Raw genomic sequence first — 26038 nt, forward strand, 5'->3', positions numbered from 1 at the left:
CCCTCAGTTTTGAATATTGGTAGGAAGTTGATTGTTTATGTTGTTTGCTTTACAAATCATTTGTGCAGTTTGAAATTGTACCAGGTCAGTGAACTTTAGTATTTTTGATTCAAAGAAGAGTGACTTCGTGTGATCTTTATACAGTTCGTTTCGCTCTTTATTGTAAAATTGTTAGCAACTGTAGTGAAGATTTACAAGTGTTACCCCAAACCTCAGCACAGTAATTTAGATATGGTAACACCAGTCAAAGGTATATGTGGAGTGATTTGTGGTTCAGGATGTTTTTTTATTGATTACTGAGATGCTTCTTCATTTCTTCTGTTGTCACTATCTGGAAACATTTCAAGAAATAAAGGCTTGAAATATTTCACTCTGTGTGTCATCAGCCTATATCATATTTGGGTTTGACGTTCTGAAATGAGTGACAAAAAAATATTGAACATTTTCATGATATTCAAATTTTTTTAGATGTACCTGTATATAGTTACACCTCCTCCACCTTTGTTCTCTCTCTTTATATAATGAAATTCATCACTGTATTGTTTTGCCCTTCTACCTGTGGTAGATGTATTTCGCTTAAGAATTATCACGACGATGTCTGTCTTACTGTGTGACTTTATTCACCATCTTGGATCCCGTGACGCCTCTACTCTCGTCATACACTCTCGCGGGATTTTAACAACAGTACAACATGTACATAGTGCACCATCTAGTGGGCAGAACGAACTTAACACAATATGTTACATCTCCCTTCTTAAAAGAAAAACAATTGTTCTACACAAATGAAATATGTAAACCTGACCCAGGATGTCCCTGAAACACAAATAACACACCAGCTGACAGAATATGGCGTATACGAACAATTTAACTTGAACAAATAGCTGGGATGACAGGCCAAAACCAAAATAGCATGCACAGGTAAGTATAATACTGCCAATGTAAATAGTCAAAATATAGATCACAGGTAATTCGAACAGTCTCCTGAACAGGTATGTGCACCTTTCAACAACGTAAATGAGGGAAACAAATCACTGTCAAATCACAACAGAAGTTTACAACGGTTACAGGTCATGGAGCTGTCTTGGCTTGACAACACGACCTAATCGAGTTGTGTAACCAGATGGATTAATGTTCAGGTCTGGAGGTTTCACAGGTTGAGGCTGGGAAACTGGAATGTTGCTGAAGGTGGGCTCCGGTGACTGGATGATCTCTTCTGTTGCAACATCACCTCTGTCCTCTCTGAGATGTCGGCGGTTGCGTCGGTAGATCTGACCTGTACTGGTGGTGATGAGGTAGCTCCTGTGAGTGTTTGCAGGGCATGTCACCATTGCTGGTTTCCAGGAACCATCCTACTGGCGGAACCGGATAGGTCTACCTTGGGGTAGCTGAGGTAGAGGTCTGGCTGTCCTGTTGAAATAAGTTTGCTGGCGTTGCATGGCAGGCTTCTCTCCTCTCGCGCACTGCCTGTTGGCAAGCAATTTGTGGCTGCAGGTGTTTGGCTGTTGCAGGGAGGATGGAACGAAGCCTCCGGCTCATGAGCAGCTGTGCGGGGGATTTCAGGTTTTCTACTGGAGTGTTTCGATATACTAGTTGACTTAGGTAGGGGTCTTTATGTTCAGCTTTAGCTTTGTCCAGTATGCTCTTGGCTGTCTGGACAGTCTTCTCTGCAAGGCCGTTGCTCTGCGGGTAATGGGGGCTAGTTGTGGTGTGGGTGAAACCCCATGTCTCTGCAAAACATTGGAACTCACTTGAGCTGTAGCACGGACCGTTGTCGCTGATCACCGTCTCAGCAATTCCATGCCTGGCCATGGTGGACTTCAGTTTGGTGATCACAGCTGCTGCAGTACAGCTGTATAGTCTTTCCAGCTCAAAGAACCTGCTGTAGTCATCTACGATGATGATGTAGACTCTGGAGTTCCAAGTGAATAGATCGGTGCCTATCACCTGCCACGGTCTTTCTGGTATTGCGTGTGACAGCAGGGGCTCTTTAGGGTTTGCGCTGCGTCTCTCCTGACATATGCTGCAGGCTCGTACTGCTGCCTCGATTTGCTTACCCATACCAGGCCAAAACAGAAGGTCTCTGGCTCTATTCTTACTCTTTCCAACACCCATGTGGCTGGAGTGGATACGTTCTATCATGTTCTCTCTGAGCTTACGGGGAACAATGATTTTCTCTCCTTTGAACGTGGTGGCGCTGATCTCTGAGATCTCGGCTCTATGATTCCAGAACTCTTGGATGATGGGTGGGCATTTGGACCGTGTGTTGGGCCAACCATCAAGTGTGGCTTTTCTCAGGGCTGTGAGTTGGGGATCCTGGGCGGTTGTTTCCCTAATCTCTGTCAGTCTCTGATCGCTAACAGGCATGTTGCTGATGACTGTATGCACCTGGGCCTCCATTCCTTCACACAGAGCTTTGTCATAATACTCTATGGACTTCCGTGATAGTGTATCAGCCACTGGGATGTCTTTCCCTGGCCGGTGGATGATGCTGATATTGTACTTCTGTAGCTGTAATATCATCCTCTGCAATCGTGGTGGTGCCACCGACAGTGGTTTTCTGAGTATTGCTTCTAATGGCTTGTGGTCTGATTCTATAGTTACTTGTTGCCCATACATGTACTCATGGAAACGCTTACAACCAAAGAGTACAGCATAGAGCTCTTTCTCTATCTGAGCATAGTTCTGTTCGGTGCTGGTGAGTGACTTAGACGCATAAGAAACTGGCCTGCCGTCTTGCAACATGACTGCACCTAGGCCACTTTTTGAAGCATCCACTTGGAGCCACAGCTCTTTCTGGGGGTCAAAGTAAGAGAGAACTGGGCCTGGCTGCTGGGTTAACAGCTCTTTCATTTGTTGGTAGGATCTGTCATGGTTGGCATCCCACACAAACTCACTATCCTGTTTCAGCAATTGTCGCAGTGGTGCATTGATCTATGACAGGTGGGGAGCAAACCTTGCCAAATAATTGATCATGCCTAGCAAGGTTTCTAACTCGGCCTTGTTCTGTGGTGGCTGCCTCTCTTGGACTGCCTGCTCTTTGTTTGGGTCCGGTTTCAAACATTCATGCGACAGTATGTGACCAAAATAACTGACCTCTGTTATACAGATTGTGCATTTGTCAGGGTTTAGCCTCACGCCCCTCTCTCTGCTGCATTGTAGCATGGCTCTCAGGTTTCATTCGTGGTCCTGTTTGGTCCTCCCAAAATCCAGTATGTCGTCAACGATGGCTGCCACGCCGCTGAGGCCTTCATAGGTCTCATCCACATGTCGCTGGAACTCGTCCTGTGCGGAGATTATGCCAAATGGCAGCCTCAGGAAACGGTACCTGCCAAACATTGTATTAAATGTTGTTACCATTGATGACTCATGGCTCAGCTTAATGGCCCAATAGCCTGACCTGGCGTCTAGGACGCTAAAGTATCTTGCTCCAGCAAGCTTTGTGGTGACATCCTCTAAAGTGGGCAGGGGGTAGTGAGGCCTTTGTACAGCCTTGTTAAGGGGCCTGGGGTCTAGACACACTCTCAGCTTGCCTGTCTTTGGCTTCTCTACAATGACAAGCGCATTCACCCAATCTGTGGGTTCTGTGACCTTACAATGAATGTGATAGCTTTTCGTAAGATTATTCCAACACAAATGATATTGTTTTTATCCATGTCGTCGAGCTATATCATCTGTGACCTTACAGATGATATTGTTCTTCTCCATGTCGTCGAGCTATATCATCTGTGACCTTACCGATGATATTGTTCTTCTCCATGTCGTCGAGCACATCTTTGAGTCCGTCTCCTAGAGCAATAGGGATTCTGCATGGTGGGTAGACTGTAGGTGCTATGTCTGGGTTGACATGGAAGTTACATTCACCTTGAAATTCTCCTATGCCCTGGAACACATCAGCGTACTCGTCTAAAATGCTCTGAGAGTCAGTGTCCGTTTTGTCCATTTCCTCAGTCACAGCCATCACGATCTTGACTAGGTTTAGGTCACGGTAAGATTTCATCGCCAGAACAGGTGGGGCACTGGTATCCACAATGGGAAAGTCCAACACCAATGTGCTGTTTTTGTGTTTGCATTTCAGCTTGCATTTTCCATCAACACTGAGTGCATGTCCTCCATAGTCCGTGAGCTTGCTTGTGGCTGGCTTCAGTGTCACATCTTGGAAGAGAGTCTGAAAGATGTTGACCGGAATGGTGTTGGCCTGTGCGCCCGTGTCTACTTTGAATCTCACTTATTGTGGGGGAGAGCCTAGCTCTACATCTGCATATGCTTGCTCATTCCTTTCGCCTTCATTTTCAATTGTGATGCTGTCGATGTAAAAACCGCTCCGTTCCTCATCTGTGTCCTTTTCAACATACTCTGTGTTCTCTTTCGGACGGCGTGTACTGTCTGCCGATGGAAACCTGACTGTGAAGGGATCCTTGATTTACATACTCTGGCGAAATGGTTCATCTTTTTTGCATTTCATGCATTCCTTTCCTTTTGCTGGGCAGACATCTTTAGCACTGTGTTGTCCTCCACAGTAGCTGCATGACTTGTATGCTGTAGCAGCATGCTCCTTGGGTTTTGTGCCTCTCTGTTGTTTATCTAGCCTGTGCGGCCTTCTGCTGATGGCATGAACAGTGTCATTGTCTCTGGTGTGGCCCATAGTTTTCAACTGTTGCTTTGCTAGCTCGTGGGACCTGGCTACATCTAGAGCTTTGTCCAATGTGAGCTGTGCACCCTGGCTGAGAAGTTTCTCACAAATATGAGGTGAATTAGTGCCAAATACAATCCCGTCTCTGACCATTTCGTCACTGTTTGGGTATCCACAGTCTTTGACAAGCAGTTTTAGCTCAGTCACACACTGTTCAGATGATTCATGCTCACCCTGCATCTTCTCATGAAACTTATATCTGGCACAGATGGAGTTTGCTTTGGTTGTGATGTAATTTGTGTACTTATCATAGTACGTCTGTAGCTTCTTGGCTTCGTCTGCCGTGAGCGTCCGGGTGTTATACACATCACGTCCTTTCTCCCCAATCCACAAAAGAAGGTAGCTGCATTTGTCCTCCTCTTCCTTCTCTCGCAGGGGACCGGTGAACATTAGCTCGGCATGCTGCTTGAAGCGTCGCCATGGTTCGGGTAGGTTTGTGGAATCCCAGTCCATTCGTGGAGCAGGAACACCGTAGGCATCCATTTCTTTCGACGACGGGTTGGCTTATTATCCGCTACTCTGACACCATGTATTGTTTTGCCCTTCTACCTGTGGTAGATGTATTTCGCTTAAGAATAATCACGACGATGTCTGTCTTACTCCGTGACTTTATTCACTATCTTGGATCCCGTGACGCCTCTACTCTCGTTGTGACTGACCCTCGGCTCACTTGTTGGGAGTCGTGAGCACTGGTTTCATATTAGATGTTATTCGGACAATTAATTCTGTGTGTTTGAGACAACTCCTCCCTGCAGTTACCTGTAGCCTCCACTGGGCATCAGGATTCCTTGTCTGAGCACCTAAACAGCATGGGGTTTAGGACCCAGCGGCACTCTTACCTGTGCAGGCAGAATAAAGGGGGTGTCGAGCGGCATTTTTTCCTGGTATGGAAAGTAATGGGAGGAGCTGCCAGCGCGAGCCTTCAGATCGCGCTGCCAGAGCGAGCTGTCAGAGCGAGCTGTCAAACAAGAGTAGTGCGCTCAGAGGCAACGTGATTCGTGAAAGTGGTGCATCTACAAGTCGTGGCGCTTTCAATTAGTGGTGCATCTGGAAGTCCAAGACAAGTCCCCTACACTATGAAAGATTCCTTTCTTTTTCTAACGCCCTTGGTGCGCGGAATGAGGTACGTAATGCAGTGTCTTATTTGACCTCTTACTGCAGGTGAAGCGGGTTGTGTCGTCTCATCTTTAAATACAGTTGTTGCATTTATTTAGTCTGTTTATTTATTTAATATTAAGGTTTAATGAATGGTACAATATTAAAGATTGACAGTTATTTGTGTCTGGTTTTAGGCAATTGAAATGGTTAAATAAAGTATGTTTATGAATTGTTTGCACTGTATGAGAATATTTAATTAAATAACTTGTATTTTGTACTGTCTTATAGTTTTCACGGTGCTCAGCTATGCTCAACTGCGAAATAAAAGGGGCAATGAGAAGCATCAGTCGAGACTCCAGCGTCTTGTTTTTTCAAACCCAAGGGCCGTTACAGTGAAAACTCAACGCCATATTGGGATCGTCTACCCAGCTCGCCTCGACATCTACCCCCAAGACCCAACCCAGTCTACATTCAACTGAAGGAAAAGGAAGATAAGGAACTACTAATCCACACACACACACACTTTCAGATGCAATGAAAGACTTTTAAAAGAGTATATGAAGGATATTTGATTTGAACATTGATGGTTATTGCCATAAGGTTTGTGTGTGTGTTTTTCCTTTCTTCTTTTTTTTTTTGGGAGGGAGGCATTTTGAAACTCCAGATTTGGCAATGAGTGCGCCTTATGTATTTTATATTTATAACATAATTCTTGGCATTTATAATTAGAAATTGTTTCAGCTTCACTGTGCACTGTCATGACCACTGCTGTTTTTGCTGCATTTTGTTCTTTGCACTAAGCCCTCCTGAATGTCCAAGTTTTTTGTTGTTTTTGTTTTTTTTGCTGTGCCGTATTTAGAGCCTCAGTAAGCAAATGAAGTACAGTTTAGGTGCATATTCAAACTAAGCGCATTAAAGTTAAAAATCACACCATGTCACTCAATGCCGAAACCAGTGAATCTTTAGACATACAACAAGAGATAAAAAGTCCTCGTCACAGAACGTTAACTCACAAGGCTAAGGAGATACGCGAGCAGACTGTCAAAGATAGAAAACAGGCTTTTAATAAAGACTACAATTCTTGGAAACATGAAGCAAAGGGGTGTAGAACAACACTGAAGTCAGCCTGCTCACCAGACGATCTCGTTAAAATCGAAAAGGAAATTAGCAGGAAATACGATTTGATACGAGACCATTATGAATCCCTCTTACGCAACCAGTCCACCACTCCAGAGATTGTTGCCAGAATGGACACTTGTGCCATGCTGACTGAAGAGACGGTTAAATTGGTTAATAAACGACGAGAAGCGATTGAAAAATATAACGAGAGATTTGAAAAGGAAAGAGTGAGAATCATTTTAAACAAAGAACAATATGGGTCAGTTTTTGGGCTCACAGACACAGAGACGGTAGTCTCAGAAGCACGACAAGAATTGGACTCCTCCAGCCTACTTTTCAGTAGCTCTAGTAAAAAACTGGATGCAGAAGCGGAACTCGCAGCCACTCGTGAAAGAGCAAAGGCGATGAAGGACATTCAGGTTCAACAATCACAGCTCCTTAAACTGGAAAACGAATTTAAACTTGAAGAGGCAAGGTTGGTGGCAGACTTAGAGCAGAAAAGGCTGGAGAGACGATCAAAATTAGAGGAGGAGCGAACAAAGCTAGAACAGCTGAAGGCAGAAAAGGAAATCCAGGTAGCAGCTGCTCGAGTGAGAGTTTATGAAAACCCCGAGAGTGATTTCAGAGAAGTAGAGGTTATACACCCAGGAACTGAATACGTAACTCCATTTAACCCAAATGCCCATGCATTCCAACCTCAACCAGCACCTTTGGGAGCGATGGCGGCCTTTGATGCTACAAACTTAGCCCAAGCCTTGGCAAGTTCATTAAGTGTGAGCCGTTTACCAGTCCCTGAACCGACAATCTTTGATGGAAACCCTATGAAGTTTGTTGACTGGAAAACATCGTTCATGACCCTTATTGACCAGAAACCCCTCCCTGCGAGTGAAAAAATGTTTTATTTGAAAACTTACCTCACTGGAGATGCATTCAAGGCTGTAGAAGGATTCTTTTATAGGAACTCGGAGGACGCCTACACTGGGGCCTGGAAGATCTTACAGGAGAGATTCGGGGATCCTTTTGTCATGCAGAAAGCCTTTCGAGACAGGCTCACCAAATGGCCTAAAATCAGCGCAACTGACCCCATCGCACTGCGAGAGTTCGCAGACTTCCTACGAGGGTGTGTAGAGGCTATTACGCACATCAAGGGCCTGGCGATCTTAAATGATTGCGAAGAAAATCACAAGTTGTTAAAAAAGTTACCAGAGTGGGTTGTGCGGAAATGGAGCAGAATTGTCACAGATGAGTTGGATGGGTCGGGTAATTATCCAGATCTTGAACGGTTCTCATTGTTCTTAAATAGAGAAGCTCGGATAGCCTGCAACCCGATAACCTCTCCACTCCTCATAAGTATGAACACAGAAGAGGAAAGGCCACTTCGGAGGGTAAGAACTCTAAATACATATACCCAACCTAAGAATTCCAACCGAGAGATGCAAGCTACCTTAATAGATCAAGTCAGACCACTATGTTTGGCTTGTAAGGAGGAGACACATGGCATTGCCAGATGCCCCACCTTTATTTCAAAGACCTTGGAAGAAAAGAGAGCTTTCATCCGGGATGAGCGCCTTTGTTTTGGGTGTTTGAGGAAGGGACATGTGATCAAGAACTGTAAACGGCGACATACCTGTGCCTCATGCAATCGTCGACACCCAACGTGCCTGCATGATGAAGGGAGACCAAGGCCAGTTGAAGCAACTGAGGCCGACTCAGGCCCCACAATTATCCACAGAGGCGACGGAGTTCACAGCGCCGTATCCCACGCATCCATTCAGCATGCCCCAGCTACCTCCAGTATAGTGCCAGTTCTGGTGTCTTCAGTACAAGAGCCACAGAAGGAAGTCCTCACATACGCACTACTTGACACGCAAAGCGATTCAACGTTTATCCTTGAAGACCTGCTCAAACACTTGAATGTTGATCCTCAGCCAATAATGCTGAAGCTCAGCACTATGACAACAACAAACACGATTACAGCAAGCAACAGCATTCAAGGCCTACAAATCCGGGGACTCCATTCTGTAAAACGGCTCAAAGTAAGACAAGCCTACACGCGGAGTTTTATTCCAGTGGACAAATCCTACATCCCATCAAGAAAGACAGCATCACAGTGGCCTCACCTCAAGCATCTGACGGAAAAAATGGCCCCGCTTCAGGACTGTGAAGTCGGATTGCTAATTGGTTACGACTGCCCATCAGCGCTGGCTCCACTGGAAGTCGTAACAGGGGGAGAGGATGAACCATTTGCACAACGCAGTGAACTTGGGTGGAGTATCATCGGCTCATCTAATCCTTTTTTGGACAGGCAGGAAAGTCAGAGCTTTGTACATCGCGTCACAGTAAAAGAAATTCCAACTCCAGCAGTGACAGACATTCTAAAAATCTTAGAGTTGGATTTCAATGAAAGGACTTATGAAGATAAACATGTCTCCCAAGATGATGTCCACTTCATACAGTTTCTCAGTAGCAACATCAGACAAAGGGAAGATGGACACCTTGAGATGCCCCTCCCTTTTAAGAACAACAATCCACCGAAACTCCCAAATAATAAGAGACTAGCCGTTCTTCGTCTGCAGTGTCTGAAAAGAAAGTTAAAGACAAATGGACTGTATTACAATCACTACAAGACGTGTATGGAAGAGATGATCAGCAAGGGCGACGCAGAGTTGGCATCTACACCAACGGTTGGAGAGTCTGTTTGGTATCTCCCTCACCACGGGGTCTATCACCCAAGCAAACCAGAGAAACTGAGAGTTGTTTTTGACTGCTCTGCACGGTTTCACGGCCTCTCTTTGAACGACAAGTTGCTAACCGGACCAGACCTAATCAACTCACTGGTGGGAGTCCTCTGTCGTTTTAGAAAGGAGACCGTGGCCATAATTTGCGATATAGAAAAAATGTTCCATCAGTTTCCTGTTGCCCAAACATGCCGCAATTACCTGCGATTTCTATGGTGGGAACATGGAGAATTGGAAAATGAACCACAAGAATACTGGATGGCTGTCCACCTCTTTGGGGCGGCCTCATCTCCTGGATGTGCTAGTTTCGGTTTAAAACACCTGGCACGAGAACATGCTGTCGAATACCCAGCAGCGTCTGCCTTCATTCAGAAAAACTTTTATGTCGATGATGGGCTGACTAGCGTGCGATCTGTTGAAGAGGCTAAAACACTGATAACTGAAGCAAAGGATTTGTGTAAAAGAGGAGGGTTGCGCCTTCACAAGTTCAACTCGAGCCACAAGGAAGTCCTTAATTGTGTGCCCCCCTCAGAACGAGCCACAACTCTCGAGCCTCTTAATCTAATGATGGAAGCGATTCCTGCAGAACATGCTCTTGGTATTCAATGGCTGATCAACCAAGACTGCTTTACCTTCAATATTAACCCCAAGGATCGGCCCCTCACCCGCCGCGGTGTTCTGTCAGTCGTTTCCTCCTTGTACGACCCCCTTGGGTTTGTTGCCCCCTTTATCCTGATCGGGAAATCCATACTCCAGGAGCTGTGTCGCAGGGGCTTAGGATGGGATGACCCAATGCCAAAGGATTTGAGAGCAGAGTGGGAAGAGTGGAGGATGGGTCTTGAGAAGTTGAAGGACATAAGAATCCCAAGATGCTATCACCCGCAAAATTTCAGCAACTTGGTTCAAACTGAACTACACCACTTCTCTGATGCCAGTACCAAGGGGTATGGTGTATGCTCATATCTTAGGTATAAGGATGACAATGACAATGTTCACTGCAGTCTCGTGGCAGCAAAGGCCAGAGTGGCACCAACAAAGCTGACAAGCATCCCAAGGTTAGAGCTCACAGCTGCAGTGGTTGCGACTAAACTTAGCATCATGCTGAGACATGAGTTGAACATGGAAATCGACAGAGAGCTTTTTTGGACAGATTCTCAAGTAGTGTTAGGATACATCAACAATGAAGCACGGAGATTCCATGTGTTCGTTGCAAACCGGGTTCAGCTGATCAGAGACAACACCAACATCAGTCAATGGCATTATATCGATACAACCGAAAACCCAGCTGATCATGCTTCCAGGGGCCTTTATGCAACACAAATCCCTAGTTCCAACTGGTTCTCTGGCCCAATATTTCTCTGGGAACAAGAAATCCATCTAAAACCCCATCCCACATCAGAGCTGCTCACTGGCGATCCTGAAGTCAAGACAGTCCTTGTGTCAGTGACCCAAGCCAGCAACAACTTTGACACTCTCAAGCGCCTGAGTGAAATTTCTTCATGGACCAAGCTCCTTAAGGTGGTTGCGAGGATCAAGAGACTTAGACCAAACCAGAGACCGCACTGTGAAGTGGTGAGCGCCTTAGAAAGGGAGAGAGCTGCTCAAGTAGTGATTAAGCTTGTTCAGCAACAATTTTTTGCACAAGAGTTGAAGATGCTTAAGGAGGGTAAGTGTCTTCATGGTTCCAGCCATCTCTTTTGCCTTGACCCCATCTTGCGTGAAGGAGTTATTTGTGTGGGAGGGAGACTAAAACAATCATCCCTCGGTGAGGAATTAAAACACCCAGTTATCCTTCCCAGGGACAGCAACATTACCATGCTGATTCTGACCCACTGTCACAAAGGGGCCTATCATCAAGGCCGGGGTCAAACCCAAATGAAGGTCAGAGCAGGCGGGTTTTGGGCCATTGGTGGGAGTAAGCTAGTGGCTAAGTTAATCCGAAATTGTGTGCAGTGCCGGAAACTCCGAAGACCCACGGAAGAACAAAAGATGGCAGAACTCCCCGCTGAGCGCACCGAAGTTTCGGCTCCTTTCACATGCAGTGGAATGGACTGCTTTGGACCCTTTCTAATTAAGAAAGCTCGCAAAGAATATAAAAGATATGGCCTCATCTTCACCTGCTTGTCCTCTCGCGCCATCCACGTTGAAATGCTTGAAGAGCTGTCTACTGATGCATTCATAAATGCCGTGAGGTGCTTCATCAGTATCAGGGGGGCAGTTCGGCAACTTCATTGTGATCAAGGTACGAACTTCGTGGGAGCAAGAAATGAGTTGAAAGCGGCACTCAAACAATGCGACACCAAGTCCTTGGAGGCCTTCTTAAGTGAACAACACTGTGATTTTGTTTTCAACCCCCCCTCTGCAAGCCACGCAGGTGGCGTCTGGGAACGCCAAATTCGCACCGTCAAGAATGTTCTGAATGCCGCCCTCAGTCAGTGCCCAGGCAGACTCGACGACTCCTCTCTTAGAACATTGTTCTACGAGGCAATGTCTATTGTAAACAGTCGTCCGTTAACTGTTGATGGACTTAATGATCCCATGGCACTGGAGCCGTTGACACCCAACCATCTCATTATGATGAAAACCAGAGTTGCGCTGCCACCTCCTGGAAAATTTGTGAAAGAAGACCTGTATGCAACAAAGAGGTGGCGTAGAGTCCAGTATCTGGTGGAACAATTCTGGAGTCGGTGGAAGAAGGAGTACTTGATGAATATCTGTACTCGACAAAAATGGCATGTACCACGACGTAATTTGCGGGTCAACGACATTGTCATTGTGAGTGACGATCACCTCCCAAGGAATCGATGGCAGCTAGCTCGAGTAGTTGAAGCCTTCCCAGACAGCGATGGGTTAGTCCGTCGAGTCAAGATTAAAACTGGGGTACAGAAAACGACAAAGGGTCAGGAGTATCCATCTAAATGTTCTGTAATGGAGCGACCCATCCAGAGATTAGTGCTCCTCCTTGAGAGTACTTGACGGGTCATGTAACCGGTCTTAAGCGTTCAGGAGCAATGGGCAGAAATCCCACAGGAGTTAGAGTGGAGGTTTGTGATGGGATTTGGTGGGAGTGTGACTGACCCTCGGCTCACTTGTTGGGAGTCGTGAGCACTGGTTTCATATTAGATGTTATTCGGACAATTAATTCTGTGTGTTTGAGACAACTCCTCCCTGCAGTTACCTGTAGCCTCCACTGGGCATCAGGATTCCTTGTCTGAGCACCTAAACAGCATGGGGTTTAGGACCCAGCGGCACTCTTACCTGTGCAGGCAGAATAAAGGGGGTGTCGAGCGGCATTTTTTCCTGGTATGGAAAGTAATGGGAGGAGCTGCCAGCGCGAGCCTTCAGATCGCGCTGCCAGAGCGAGCTGTCAGAGCGAGCTGTCAAACAAGAGTAGTGCGCTCAGAGGCAACGTGATTCGTGAAAGTGGTGCATCTACAAGTCGTGGCGCTTTCAATTAGTGGTGCATCTGGAAGTCCAAGACAAGTCCCCTACACTATGAAAGATTCCTTTCTTTTTCTAACGCCCTTGGTGCGCGGAATGAGGTACGTAATGCAGTGTCTTATTTGACCTCTTACTGCAGGTGAAGCGGGTTGTGTCGTCTCATCTTTAAATACAGTTGTTGCATTTATTTAGTCTGTTTATTTATTTAATATTAAGGTTTAATGAATGGTACAATATTAAAGATTGACAGTTATTTGTGTCTGGTTTTAGGCAATTGAAATGGTTAAATAAAGTATGTTTATGAATTGTTTGCACTGTATGAGAATATTTAATTAAATAACTTGTATTTTGTACTGTCTTATAGTTTTCACGGTGCTCAGCTATGCTCAACTGCGAAATAAAAGGGGCAATGAGAAGCATCAGTCGAGACTCCAGCGTCTTGTTTTTTCAAACCCAAGGGCCGTTACACTCGTCATACACTCTCGTGGGGATTTTAACAACAGTACAACATGTACATAGTGCACCGTCTAGTGGGCAGAACGAACTTAACACAATATGTTACGATAACCATCTAATTCAAAGTCAGTTCCTTTAATAATCCATGTTTCAGATATTGCAATTATTTTGAATGGTTTTATGAATTTGCCTAAATACTCTTTGATATTGCTGTAGTTTGCATAGAGGCTTCTACTATTGAAATGAATTATTTACAATCTGCCATCTATGTTTAATTTCTGGTTATATTGTCCATCTGTGTACTAACAGCAGGTGTCCTTGATATTGTAGAAAAAATTATTGTCCGGGTCTACGTCATTTTCCAAGTCCAGTAGGTTGTGGTCTGTATAATTAAATGTTCTCAGTTGTAGTTCATCGTTATTTGTGATCCTTTGGATAATGTTATCTTCAGCTTATCTTTATCTGTCCTCAGTGTAGCTGTGCTTGCACCACACCCCCAACATTCCCATAACCCGTGTTTCTCACAAACTACTTGAACCACACCCCCAACATGCCCATACGCCATATTTCTCTGGAACTTTTTGAACAACACCCCCAACATTCCCATAACCCGTGTTTCTCACAAACTACTTGAACCACACCCCCAACATGCCCATACGCCATATTTCTCTGGAACTTTTTGAACAACACCCCCAACATTCCCATAACCCGTGTTTCTCACAAACTACTTGAACCACACCCCCAACATGCCCATACGCCGGATTTCTCTGGAACTGCTTGAACAACACCCCCAACATTCCAATAACAGAAATAAAACAAGACATTGAGAAATCGAAAAAGAATTTAAAAGATAAAAGGATATTAAAACAGTTGAGCAGACCTCAGGTGTTCAACAAGTTTGTTCCACAAGTGAGAAGCAGATGAACTCAAAGCGGCTTCCTTTTGTTTGGTTCTGGTTCTGGAACACACAGTAGACCTGTCCCAGACCACCCGAGGGGTCTGGGTGCTTCATGGTCCAAGACCATTCAACACTTTGTCGAGCAGCAGGAAGATTTTGAAATCCATCCTTAGACTCACAGGAAGCCAGTGTGGTGTTTGGAGGACCGGTGTGATCTGGTCCAGTTTCTTGGTATTTGTAAGAACTCTGGCAGCAGCATTCTGGATCAGCTCAAGCAGGTTGATGCTGAAGTAAAACTCTATTTAAATAATGTTGAAATTGAAAGGGTTTATGAGTAATAATAGATGACAAGCTTGGTTGGAAACCTCACATAGAACACGTAAAATGAAAATTGTCCAAGTCTATTTCTGTTCTTTACAAAACTAAAGACTTACTGAATAATAAATGTCTACATTTATTGTATTGTTCACTTGTGCTGCCTTACATGACATATTGTGTGGAAATATGGGGAAATACATATAAAACTAACTTGGATCTAATAATCAAATTGCACAAAAGAGCGATTAGTATCATAAATAGAGCAGGATACCAGGATTCCACCAATCAACTTTTCATACAATCATCCACATTCAAATTTCTGGATATTATATATTTAATAACATTAGAAATTGTGTTCCGTGTGATGAATAATAGCATTCCAGATGGTATTCAAAAATAATTTTTTGATGTAATAATGATGTGTTAAAAACCAATTTGTTCCGAGTATAAATCGACATGGATTAAAACTGTTATATACATCACATTATGAAAAAGTATTTTTGGCCCTTATACAAAGATGTTTTCATCAAGTGAAAATAATCAGATTTAATGAATTGGATTATTTATATTAAGTAATAAGGCTAATTTATCTTTTCCATTTTGGAAAAACTTGAAACAATTGGTTTGCTTCACCTTCAGAAAATTGGTTTACATGAAATTGAATATTTCAAGTCAAACTAAATGAATTATTTGCCTTGTGTCAATGCTAAAATATTAGGTGTGACAGACTACTTTTTTTTTTCAGTGAAGCCAAGGCCCTTTTTTAATTTGATATGAATACACTACATGGCCTTTTTTGTGTAAAATCTACATAAATTTCCTGGTTTATCACCTGTGTATTTACACAATGTGCTTTTAGTCGCTGCTGCTGTAAACATTATAGTACCTATTGCGATGGCACTGCTTGTTAGCCATCACACACATCAGATTTGTAGTTTTAAATGTTTTTTAGAGTGAACATTTAGAATTGTTACTCTTTGTGAGATTGGGATTTTTTATTTTATTATCATTACTTTTTTCATTTTATTTCTCGTGTGATATGTTGAAAGAGTTTGAAAAACGATGGTTGTGTGACTTGCAGTGGGAAGCAGGGAACATTGCTGGTCCCCCCCCCCCCCCCCCCCCTCTCTCTCTCTCTCTCTCTCTCTCTTTCTTATGTAGGTTCACTGTGTTTGAAAGATTAGTTTGAGTCATCATGATCAGACAAAACATGCTAAGAAATACATATATTTCAATATATTTTATGGTGAGAAACATTTTATTTTTATTTTATTTAGAGCAGAGTCATTTTCAAATGGACTCATATCTCTGGGCTGAAAAGGGCTTTTAAAATAAAGAACTAAAATGTCAAGAAATGGCGAAAAAAATGTTTTAACAGCTGAAAAGAATTCAAATGAATTTCTGAAAGTAAAGAAAAATTACAAATGAAAACAAACAACTGCTATAAGAAGAGCCTGGATGGTTGAAACAGATAAATGATCAACATTGTCAAAAAATGTTGAATAAAATGTTGAAACAGATACAATCATGTAGATAAACTGTTCTCAAAATGTCAATAAATGTTTGTTATTCTCAATTGTTATTGAAACTTTATAAATGCATCATATGATACAGTTTGATATCAAAATCTTTAGAAACTTTAGAAGCTGTGTCAGCTTCATTGTAATGCTTAAAAGTGTTAAATTTGATTTGGTGGAAAGACACAAAAATGACTCACACACACACACACACACACACACACACACACACACACACACACACACACACACACACACACACACACACACACACACACACACACACACACACACACACACACACAGGTGATTCAGGTGATTTGGCCCCTCCAGTAAAGTAAACAGTGTGATGCAGGTTCTCCACCCTGCTCCGCCCACACCACCAGTATAAAATGAGACATGAAGCCGGAGTTCAGCCATCCTGCTTCTCTTTCTGTCTCTGGGTCCATTTCACCAACTGCTGCCATGAAAGTCGTCAACCCTGTAAGTATAGCACAGCATCAAATTAATACCACTTGTCATCAATTGCTGCCAGTTTAATTCATTTATTGAATTTATTCTTTCTTCCTGCTGATAAAAGATGTTTTAAATCATTAGACTAGAATTCAATTTACATCATATAGAAACCAAACAAAGACATTTTGAAATGAAAATACTGTGTTAATGTATTTTTCTATGAAGTAAAGGAGGTTAAAGCTAATGGATCTGAATGAGAGATTGCAGCTGACCTCAGTTCCATTCAGTGAAAGTACTTAGAGCGTTTATCGAATCTTCACAGACGTAAAGATCAACTGATGATGCAAACAATATTAAATTCCATCCAAAACCAAGTCACTACTTACATTTGAACTATTATACACAATTAATTTGTACTATAATATAACCATATGAATACAGGATAAAATCCACATTATAAGAGTATTGAAAAATCAGCAGGCCACAGTACTTCAGCACAGTATTCAGTAACATTTCCAACATTAGCAATACTGACACAATTAGAAATGATGGCATGAGGATCTCCATTATGAATCTAGTGAATCTTTATCATAACAGAAACTTAAAGCAGACAAGAAACAAAATGCTGCATTTTTGAAGCTGTAAAACTTTTTACATTTTGAGCGGCGTGCCATCGATCAGTAATCTACATGACTAAGATTTCCTGATGTGTCTAACCTACACGACTGATGTTTATTGTTGTTTATTCCAGACTATCCCCTACCTTGGGTCGATCGTCGGGGGTCTGAAGGAGGGCTCGTCCATCTCCTTCCAAGGCTCCACTCCTGAAGACATGACCAGGTTAGTTTGGAAAGAAAAAGTGCTCCAACATCTCAGTAGTTCAGAACTGAATGTGTTTGAAGCTTCACGGTGTATTTCCATCAGGATGAGCTGGTACTTCTAACCTCGTTTGATAGATATTGACCAGTGACATCCCCCAAGAGCTGCAGTTTTAGAGATTTTCTGATCCCGTCGATGTCAAACTCGTTCACAATCCTCATATTTGTATTTGTTTTCTCAATGTCGCGCCTCAACAGTAAGAATCAAATGATGTCAAATTCCCCTCTAACAGGAGAAGTATTGACTTGACTTTAAGTGGTCATAATGTTATGGTTGATTAGTGTACATGCATGTTTTAAAGCTACATTTTGGTTCTTCCACATCAGTGTGGAGCCACTTTCTTTACACCGGTGTGTATCAATGGAGACCTGCCACTTTTACAATGTTGCACCTCTTCTTTGTTAAAATAATAATACTTCAGTTTTTAAAGATGTTTTTACTAGTTGTTCTGAGACAAAGTACACAGTTCCAACACCTGACTGTATCACTACATCTCAGGCTCCTTTGTTCGGGGAGACTTTCCTTTATCTTCCTGCACTTTGCCGCACCTGCACTGTTTGCTTTTCTTCAGCACTGAAGTCACTTATCAGTTCCAGCAGGACTCAGTGATCCACGTCTTTTGTCCAAACCTGGCAGGTTTCAAATCAACCTGCTCTGTGGAGATTCTGACTCCAACGACATCGCCCTGCACTTCAATCCTCGCCATGACCAAGGGGACCAAGTGGTGTTCAACAGTCGCCAGGATGGCGAGTGGGGCAAGGAGATTGTGAAGAACTTCTTGCCTTTCATGATAGGCCAGGCCTTTGATATGGTGATCTTGGTCACTCCTCCAGGCTACCAGGTCAGAACAAACTCACCGTACAAACATTTTTAATAATTAATCCGATGATGTTGAAAAACCTGATTATTCCCCGACTAATCGAGCCCTATTAGTAAGAAACATGCATTTGTAGGATGAGAACTGGAGTCTGTGTGTTCAAATGGAAGAAAATGTCAAGTCCTCTCTGTCAAAACAGTTTATAAGTACAGCAGTTTAGCACAACTTATATAATTCAACCTCAGTCTTTGCTATAATTCAGAAATTCATAATTCATTCCAACACTGATTACAATCACAATTTTAATTCATGTTCAAACCTTTTGATCTTCATTAATCTACCCAATTAGAGACAAAACTCCTGCTTTAGAGCTTCATTTCTTCAAAACTCAAATTACCTGAGGGTATTTTTTATATACTATATTATTTGTCAGAAAAATGGGATGTAAATGTGAATATTTTGAATTGAATTGAATTGAATTGAATTGAATTGAATTAAATTGTGTTGGGGTCAGCGTGTGATCAGAATATGCAAATTACCCTAGTGGTAGGCTACCGGAAGGTTCTACCCTGTCAGAGGTAATTTACATATAAACGAATCGCCAAACAGAAGTAAATTGTTATTTACGGGTTGACAATTACTGATCACTAGCGGTAGGCCACCAAAGTAATGGATTACTGGAGTAATAGATTACTAAGGTAATGTACCAAGTGTAAGTTATGCAAAGCTATAAAGGTTGATTGGAGTAAATAGTCAGTTATCGGCCAACAGCTTTGAGCTAAAAAGGGTCGCCTGACGGGAGGAACCTCCACGGGGTCCAATCGCGAAGGCGGTCCACCAGTGGCACGACCGGTCAACAGGCGTGACGGGTCACTCCTTTGTTGACAACTGCGGGTCAGTGGCGTGACCTACCGAAGCGCCTGTGGACCCACAGGAGGCGACTCGCTGGAGTAACCGGGGAAAAGCTCAAGCTGCGAAGGCGTCACAAATGGCTATTGACCTATCAATGAACAACGGTACTTGATTACGAGTGATGATTAAATTACGGAGAGCAACCTATGATTCAAGTTATCAATGAAACAAACCTGCGATTTGTAAGTCAATAACTGAGGGGAGGCTGAATTACTTCGGTGGAGTGGACCACCGAAGGTGATCTGCAAGTAATTTAGAATGGATTGTTAATCAAACAAGTTTGGTTATTTATCTAATAACAATCGGGAGTAATCAAGGAGGAGTTGGAATTAATTAAGTAAAGTCGGGGTTTACTAATTAAATACAATGAGTTATTTGAATGAGCTAAACCATTGAAATTGAATTAAATGCAGTTAGGATTATTAATTGGATAAACTTGCGCTTTATGAATTAATAATACTGGATAATTGGATGCTGAGATGCACGAAAACCACTTAAAAATGATTAAAAGCACTCTTGAGTATTAATTGAATAAATTGACTAATTTATTAATTAATAAAGCATACAAATTATCTATCTGCAACAAAAATAAATGAACAATAGCTTAGAGACAATTCAAGTTGTGATTAGGTTAACTGGGTAACAGATCAATCAATAATAGTGCGGGTAATTAACCACAGAAAATGCGATGAAACACTTAAAATTATTTAAAAGCAATGCGGGTTATTCCCGTGGAAAACCTGCATTCATTCGCCAACGCCTCCTAGGTGTGTTAAATTACCCAAAGCGTTAAAATCATTGAAATTGATTTAAACCATTCAAACTATTAATCAATTGAATATTACCGTTACTTAATCAAAGTCGGGGCACCAGCTGAAGTTAGGGTCTTAAACGAAACATCAGTCTTAAAAAGAAAGTTCAATTAAAATGTTTAAATTATTATTTCTGATTGAAATGATAATCGCAATTTAACTGAAGCAGGAAAGGAAGGCTGTAAATCCGAGCACTGACTGTTACAACCAGCAGTTGTCGCTGAAAAGCACACAAAAACCACCAAGAATCGTTCAATTCAACTATTAAGTGTTTATTAACAAACGTCTATTCCTAAATCATCAATCTATGAATCACATCTAATCAATAAACATCAAGCAAGATCTCATAAAACAACACAATACAAAACAAAGCCAGCTAATAAAGTGTGTGTGTGTGTGTGTGAGTGTGTGTGTGTGTGTGTGTTCGAGTGTGGGGGAGCGATGTGTGTGAGTGGGTGTGTGTGTGTTCGAGTGTGGGGAGCGATGTGTGTGTGTGTGTGTGCGGGTTTGTGGAGCGAAAGGGGCGTGACTTGGTGAGAGGGTAATGACCACGAACGTCCACCAGAGGGAGGTAGACGTCGGCGGTCCGGTGTAATCACCCGATCTGGCCACTAGGTGCGCGTCGGCGCGCGGGGCAGTTGTGATGACTTAATGCAACCACCAGATGGCGGTACGAGCGGTTGCAATTACCCACGCGACTACCAGAGGGCGCCAAACGGCTCGGCGACCCGGCGAGGAAATCGATGTGATTACCCACCCGGTCACCAGAGGCGCTCGGCGTGCTCTGCCTGGGATAGCGTGACGTCACTGAGCTCCGCACGGGCCGTAGCCGTCGGGAGCGCGCCGGATTCCTTGTGGCCGAGAAATCCGAGCCGCAGTGAACTACACACGGTCCCAGGGACGCACTGAAAGGAGGCGCTTGGAGGCAGCGGCGGCCGTACCGTGCGCTGGTTAGTGAACAGGGAAACAGAGGAGAAGAGGAGAGAGAGAGAGGAGAGAGGAGGGGGTGTCTGACTGTGTACACTGACGCGACCGCCTCAGCTTACACGTACAGAGTCCAAAAACGGCTGTTCAGGCAGATATGGACTCTGGGAGCAGAAGCGTGAGCTGAGGATGAGGAGGCTCGCGCGTGCGTGCGATGATTCGCGTGGATGGCCGTCCACGCGTAGACACAAAAGTACTCAGAAACAGGGATCGGCGTCCCAAAGTTACAAGTACCAACAATAAACACACAGCAATAATAATATCACGTTATTCTAATTCCTGCCCAGACTCTAAGCCTTACTTGGTTGGACGAGGGGGAAACGTGCTTCCGTGGCCAGGTGAAATCCGTCGATTTGTGGCCGCGGGCGGTTCTCTGGCGTCCCAGAAAATAGAGACCTGACGTGGACTACGGAGGGGAAACCCGTAGTGTGATCCGAGGGGCGATCAGCAGCTTCTTGCGATGAGGGGGGGAGTGAAGAAGCGATGCTCAGGTCGGTCTGCAGACGAGCGTGCGGTTGCAGCGCGCGCTCGGGGTCCGGATGATGCAAACAAAAAAAAGGAAGAAAAAAAAGAAGGGGAAACCAAAAATAAAGGGAATTCCCGCTTTTCTTGAGCTCGTCCAGCGAGGTGAAGAAAATTCAGGCCCGGTCCAGGTGCGTTAACACGAGGCGCTTTGTCTCCTTACGAAAAGGTGCGTCTGGGTTGACGCGATTTCGTTTTGGAAGAGGCTGGATCTCTTCCCGGGCCTGAATTTATACCGTTATGATGTCTTCCGGGCTCCCCGCGGCGTTGGCCGTGGTTCAGCCAATCCACGCGGGGTTGGCTTGCGCGTCACCGGGCCGGTGACCCGGTGATGACGGGATTTTGGGTCCCCCTGCCGTCGAGCTGCAGTGCCGCAGCTAGAGGAGGGGGGACCCGGGGGCCCCCCAGGGGGGGGTCATGTGATCAATGGCGAATTTTCCAGGGTTGAGCACATGGTTTCTTTGTTCTCAAAGAAACGTGGCTCACCCCCCTCCTCGCCCCCCCCCCCCTTCCTCATGAGGGTGAGTGAACAAAGGATTTTGGCTCCAACATCCCCCCTTTGTTCCGAAGAGTGGGATGCAGGTCACAGTCTTTGGAGCAAACCTGGGCCGAACAATCCATAGAATCTGTGAACGTCCCCATGTCCTGTGAAACATACTGTCCTTCTCTGTCCACCAGTTCACATGTGAGGTTATTTCCTGAGCAGGCTGGGCTAGTCTGGGCAGGCTAAGGCTAGTCTGGGCAGACTTACTATTTCTATTCTAACTATCTAAGCACACATACATTTCATTTCTTAAGGGTCGTCACCAGTGAACATGAAAGAGGTAGGAAAGGGACAGGAGAGTGAGAAATAGGAAGGGAACGGGTGGTTAGGAAAAGGGTTAGTAGGCCGTGCCTTCACCTCTTGGTTGGGTGAGGGCTGGCCTATTGTGTGTTTGTGGATGGGCCCACAAAACGTGGCGAGACCAGGGTCAGGGAATCCAGTCGGGCCTGTAGTTTCTGGATGTACTTGTACATCGCGTACGCCACTACGGCCGTGATGATCCAGCCACTGAGCAACATTCCGAGCGCTGCCATGCTGATGGGATGGTCTTGGTATGGGTGTCCACCTGCCCGCCTAGGGAAAGTGGCTGAGAGCCCTGTGGGCTTTAAATTGAATTTAATCAATTTGGTTCCCTCAGCCAGAAGCTGGCTTTGGAGGGTGGCATCAATTGTGAAATTGTGCCCGACGAATGCATCCATCATCTCAATCTCCACCTCGTGTCGGTCGGCATCGAGATGATGGAGGATTATGTCGTCAATGTGTACTGTAGCCCCTGGTGGGACATTGAGGAATATTGTTTGATTGGGCAGGGTGAGCTTGGTGGCTATATCATGGCGGTCGTAGGACATGGTCGCTTCAGAATGAGGTGTGTTGACGAGCCATCGACTACCTGCTCTCTCTACTCTGGTCTCGGTTCCTTCATCTTTGATGGACAAACTACCTTGACATTTCTGCTCCGGGGCGTCTGCCCTCAGCCCACATAGATAGTTGGTGACATCTCTAATGAAAGGGTTGCTGGGACAGATCCAGTGAATGTCTTTGGTGTTTGTGCACATGCTGAGATTGGGGACCAGGTAGAGTGAGGGGTTGTCGTCGTGGTAGGCGAGTGTGGGTGGCGTTCGGAGGTGTACGTGTGTGTTACCCTCCCAGAATCCCACATTCAATACGGTTTTTAAACGGTACACATTCTGCTTTTCAATGATTGGTAGGTTTAGGATAAATCCTAACTCTAGGTTCTGTGGGTTCACAGAGATCGGAATAGCACTGCCGAGACTATATGCCAGATGTACCTGTGAAGGTTGTACAACAGTGGTGGTAGTGGTCTTGAGAATCTGTTCAACCAGTGTTAGTGGAACTAAGTACGTGGGGATCTTCCCGGTACTGAGGCTACTCACGGAGGAACTGACTTCTCTAAGGAGATCTTGCATAAGATCCCTGACTATTCGCACATACGTTATGTCCTCACTGACGATACTTGACAAGGTTGTTAAGGCATGCAAGGTGTTATTGATTAAAGCAGAATGCAAGTTTACAGTGAGTATGGTTCCCTGAACCGTTTTGGTCAAGCCTTGTAACTGTTCACTCTGTATTAGGAGTCTCTGTTGGATTTCCGGCATTTCTTCTTCGAGTTCCCCGACATGTCTCTGAAGGGCCTTCAGGCTGACCGAGTTGGCTGCGGAGAGGCCAATCGAGAACAGCGAGCCGATGCCTGCTGCTGCGGAGAGCAGTGCACCGAGGAACCGCTTGGGTCGCTTACCGTCGCTGAGGTCTTTCTCAGTGACCATGAATTTGTCCAACTGTTCAAGCATGTGAACCGTTGCCTGTTTCGCATGCTCGATGGTGTCGGTGGTCTGGATTCCGCTTAGCCTTCCCTCAGTCAGCTGGGGGGGCTTGCGGATGTGGTTGCGGTATACATCCCAGGGGTCTAGGCGCACGTAGAACCTCTGGGTGTATAAGCCGCACCGGGTGATGAGAAGTCCAGGCGACCCCTGAAGGATGATGCCCGTTGGGGGGCCTGGTTCAACTATCACCATGGATGAGGTGACTCGGAGGCTGAGCAGGATGCCAAAAATCCAAGGGAGATCCATCCTGGAACAGATGAAGCGGAGAGATGTGATCACTATTGGGGAGTGGATGGTGGTAGCAGGGTTAGTGCATGCAGGGTGTTATTTGCATGCAAGTTGCCAGGCCCTACTAGTGAGCTTGTTATTGGTCTTGGCCGAGAAGTTCTCCCCCCTCGCTTGGAGGGGTTTCAACCTCTCGGCCCGGGAGACTGAATGGCTTGAATGGTTTGATCTGATTTGCATGGACCCATTTGTATACCGGGGGTTGTCTTGGCTTTGGGATCCTGATCCGGTAAGCCACCGGTGACAGTTTCCCCACGATTTCAAACGGGCCCGACCACCTCGGGAGGAACTTCCTTGAGGTCCCTGCGGGATGAGCATATTTGAAGTAGAACACCTTGTCGCCCACCTGGTACTCCTTTGGGGATGCAGCGCGATCATAGTAGGCCTTTGCCCCCTGAGCGCTGGCTTCCAAGTTTCCTTGGGCCCAGGAGAAGGTGGTTTTAAGGTGTTCCCGCAAATCGGTCACGTATTGATGTGCAGTGTAGGCTGTGGCCACACTGACATCTTCGGGGTGGTACAACAAGTGGAGTGGAAGGGTCATTTCCCTGCCGGTCATCATCTCAAAGGGAGTGACTCCTGTGGAGCGGTGCGGGGTGGACCGAATGGCCATGAGCACCAGGGGGAGTTTCACGTCCCAATCCTTACCATTGCTGCTGACATACTTCCTGAGCATGTGCGTGATGGTACGGTTGGCCCGTTCAACTTGACCAGATGACTGGGGGTGGTATGCCAGATGGAATTTTACCTCCACTCCTAAGATGTGGTACAGGTTTGTCATGACTTGGGACGTGAAGTGAGTACCTCTGTCGGAGTCGATGGAAAGGGGAAGTCCCCAGCGGCTGAACACGTGGTTCAGAAGGAGCACAGCGGTCGTGGTGGCTGTGTCGTTGGGTGCTGGGAGGCACTCGACCCACTTGGTGAAGGAGCAAGTGACTGTGAGGAGGTATTTGTTACCTCTGGCGGACTTGGGGACAGGTCCGACCCAGTCTACTTGCAGGTGCGACCACGGGAAAGTGACCCCCCTCCTTTGGAGTGGGGCTCGGTTCAGTGGTTGTGACGGTTGGAACTGGCAGCAAACTAGGCAGCTCTGGACGTATAGTTTGGTGTCATGGGCCATGGTGGGCCAGTATGCCACCTGCTGGAGGGTTTGGAGGGTTGCGTGGGAGCCGCGGTGGCCACCCACCGGTAAATCATGTGCGTGTGCTAACATGATTCCCCTGTGGTCGGTGGGAACCACCCAACGGGTGGGACCCTGGCCTTTAGTGTGAACCAACAAGCCCTTCTCTAGCGTCAGGTGTGGCAGCTCGCGGAAGAAGGCTTTCAGTTCGGTTGGGCTGCCCGCTGGAGCTTGTGGGGTCCCGTCCGTGTACAGGTCCTCCACCAGCTGTCGGACAATCACGAGCACGGGGTCTTGTTCCTGCATCGCGATCAGGTCTGCATCACTTGGCTTGCGTCCGAGGTGAAGTGTCTGTGCGTCAGCGTCGGCACCCTCTTGCCTCTCTCGCGCTTGCCTGCGGGTGATAGCGTTGACCCCACACGGTTGAGGAGGGAGCCACTCGTGTCGGAATTCCCAAGGCCTACCCTGTTCTGCCCCCAGCTTGGCTAAGCGATCAGCCTCATCATTCCCAGCTTTGTCGGGTCCTTCAACTTGGGAATGACCCTTGACCTTTTTCCAGTACACAGTCATTCCCTTGTCAGTGACGAGCTGGTC

The 26038-nt window shown here is 45.3% G+C and overlaps 1 protein-coding gene across 1 annotated transcript in view; it reads left to right on the forward strand.

Moving 5' to 3' along the window:
* Positions 1 to 16710: 16710 nt before the first annotated feature.
* LOC308107305 (galectin-4-like) overlaps positions 16711 to 26038 on the forward strand; it is a 77048-nt gene continuing 67720 nt past the window's right edge. The window contains exon 1 of the mRNA XM_080459587.1: positions 16711 to 16758. Within this exon, the coding sequence (XP_080315713.1) occupies positions 16741 to 16758 (18 nt within the window). The 5' untranslated portion in view covers positions 16711 to 16740. The remainder of the gene's footprint in view (positions 16759 to 26038) is intronic.

Source organism: Lipophrys pholis, assembly GCF_963383615.2.
Source record: "Lipophrys pholis genome assembly, chromosome: 3".
Taxonomy (NCBI): domain Eukaryota; kingdom Metazoa; phylum Chordata; class Actinopteri; order Blenniiformes; family Blenniidae; genus Lipophrys; species Lipophrys pholis.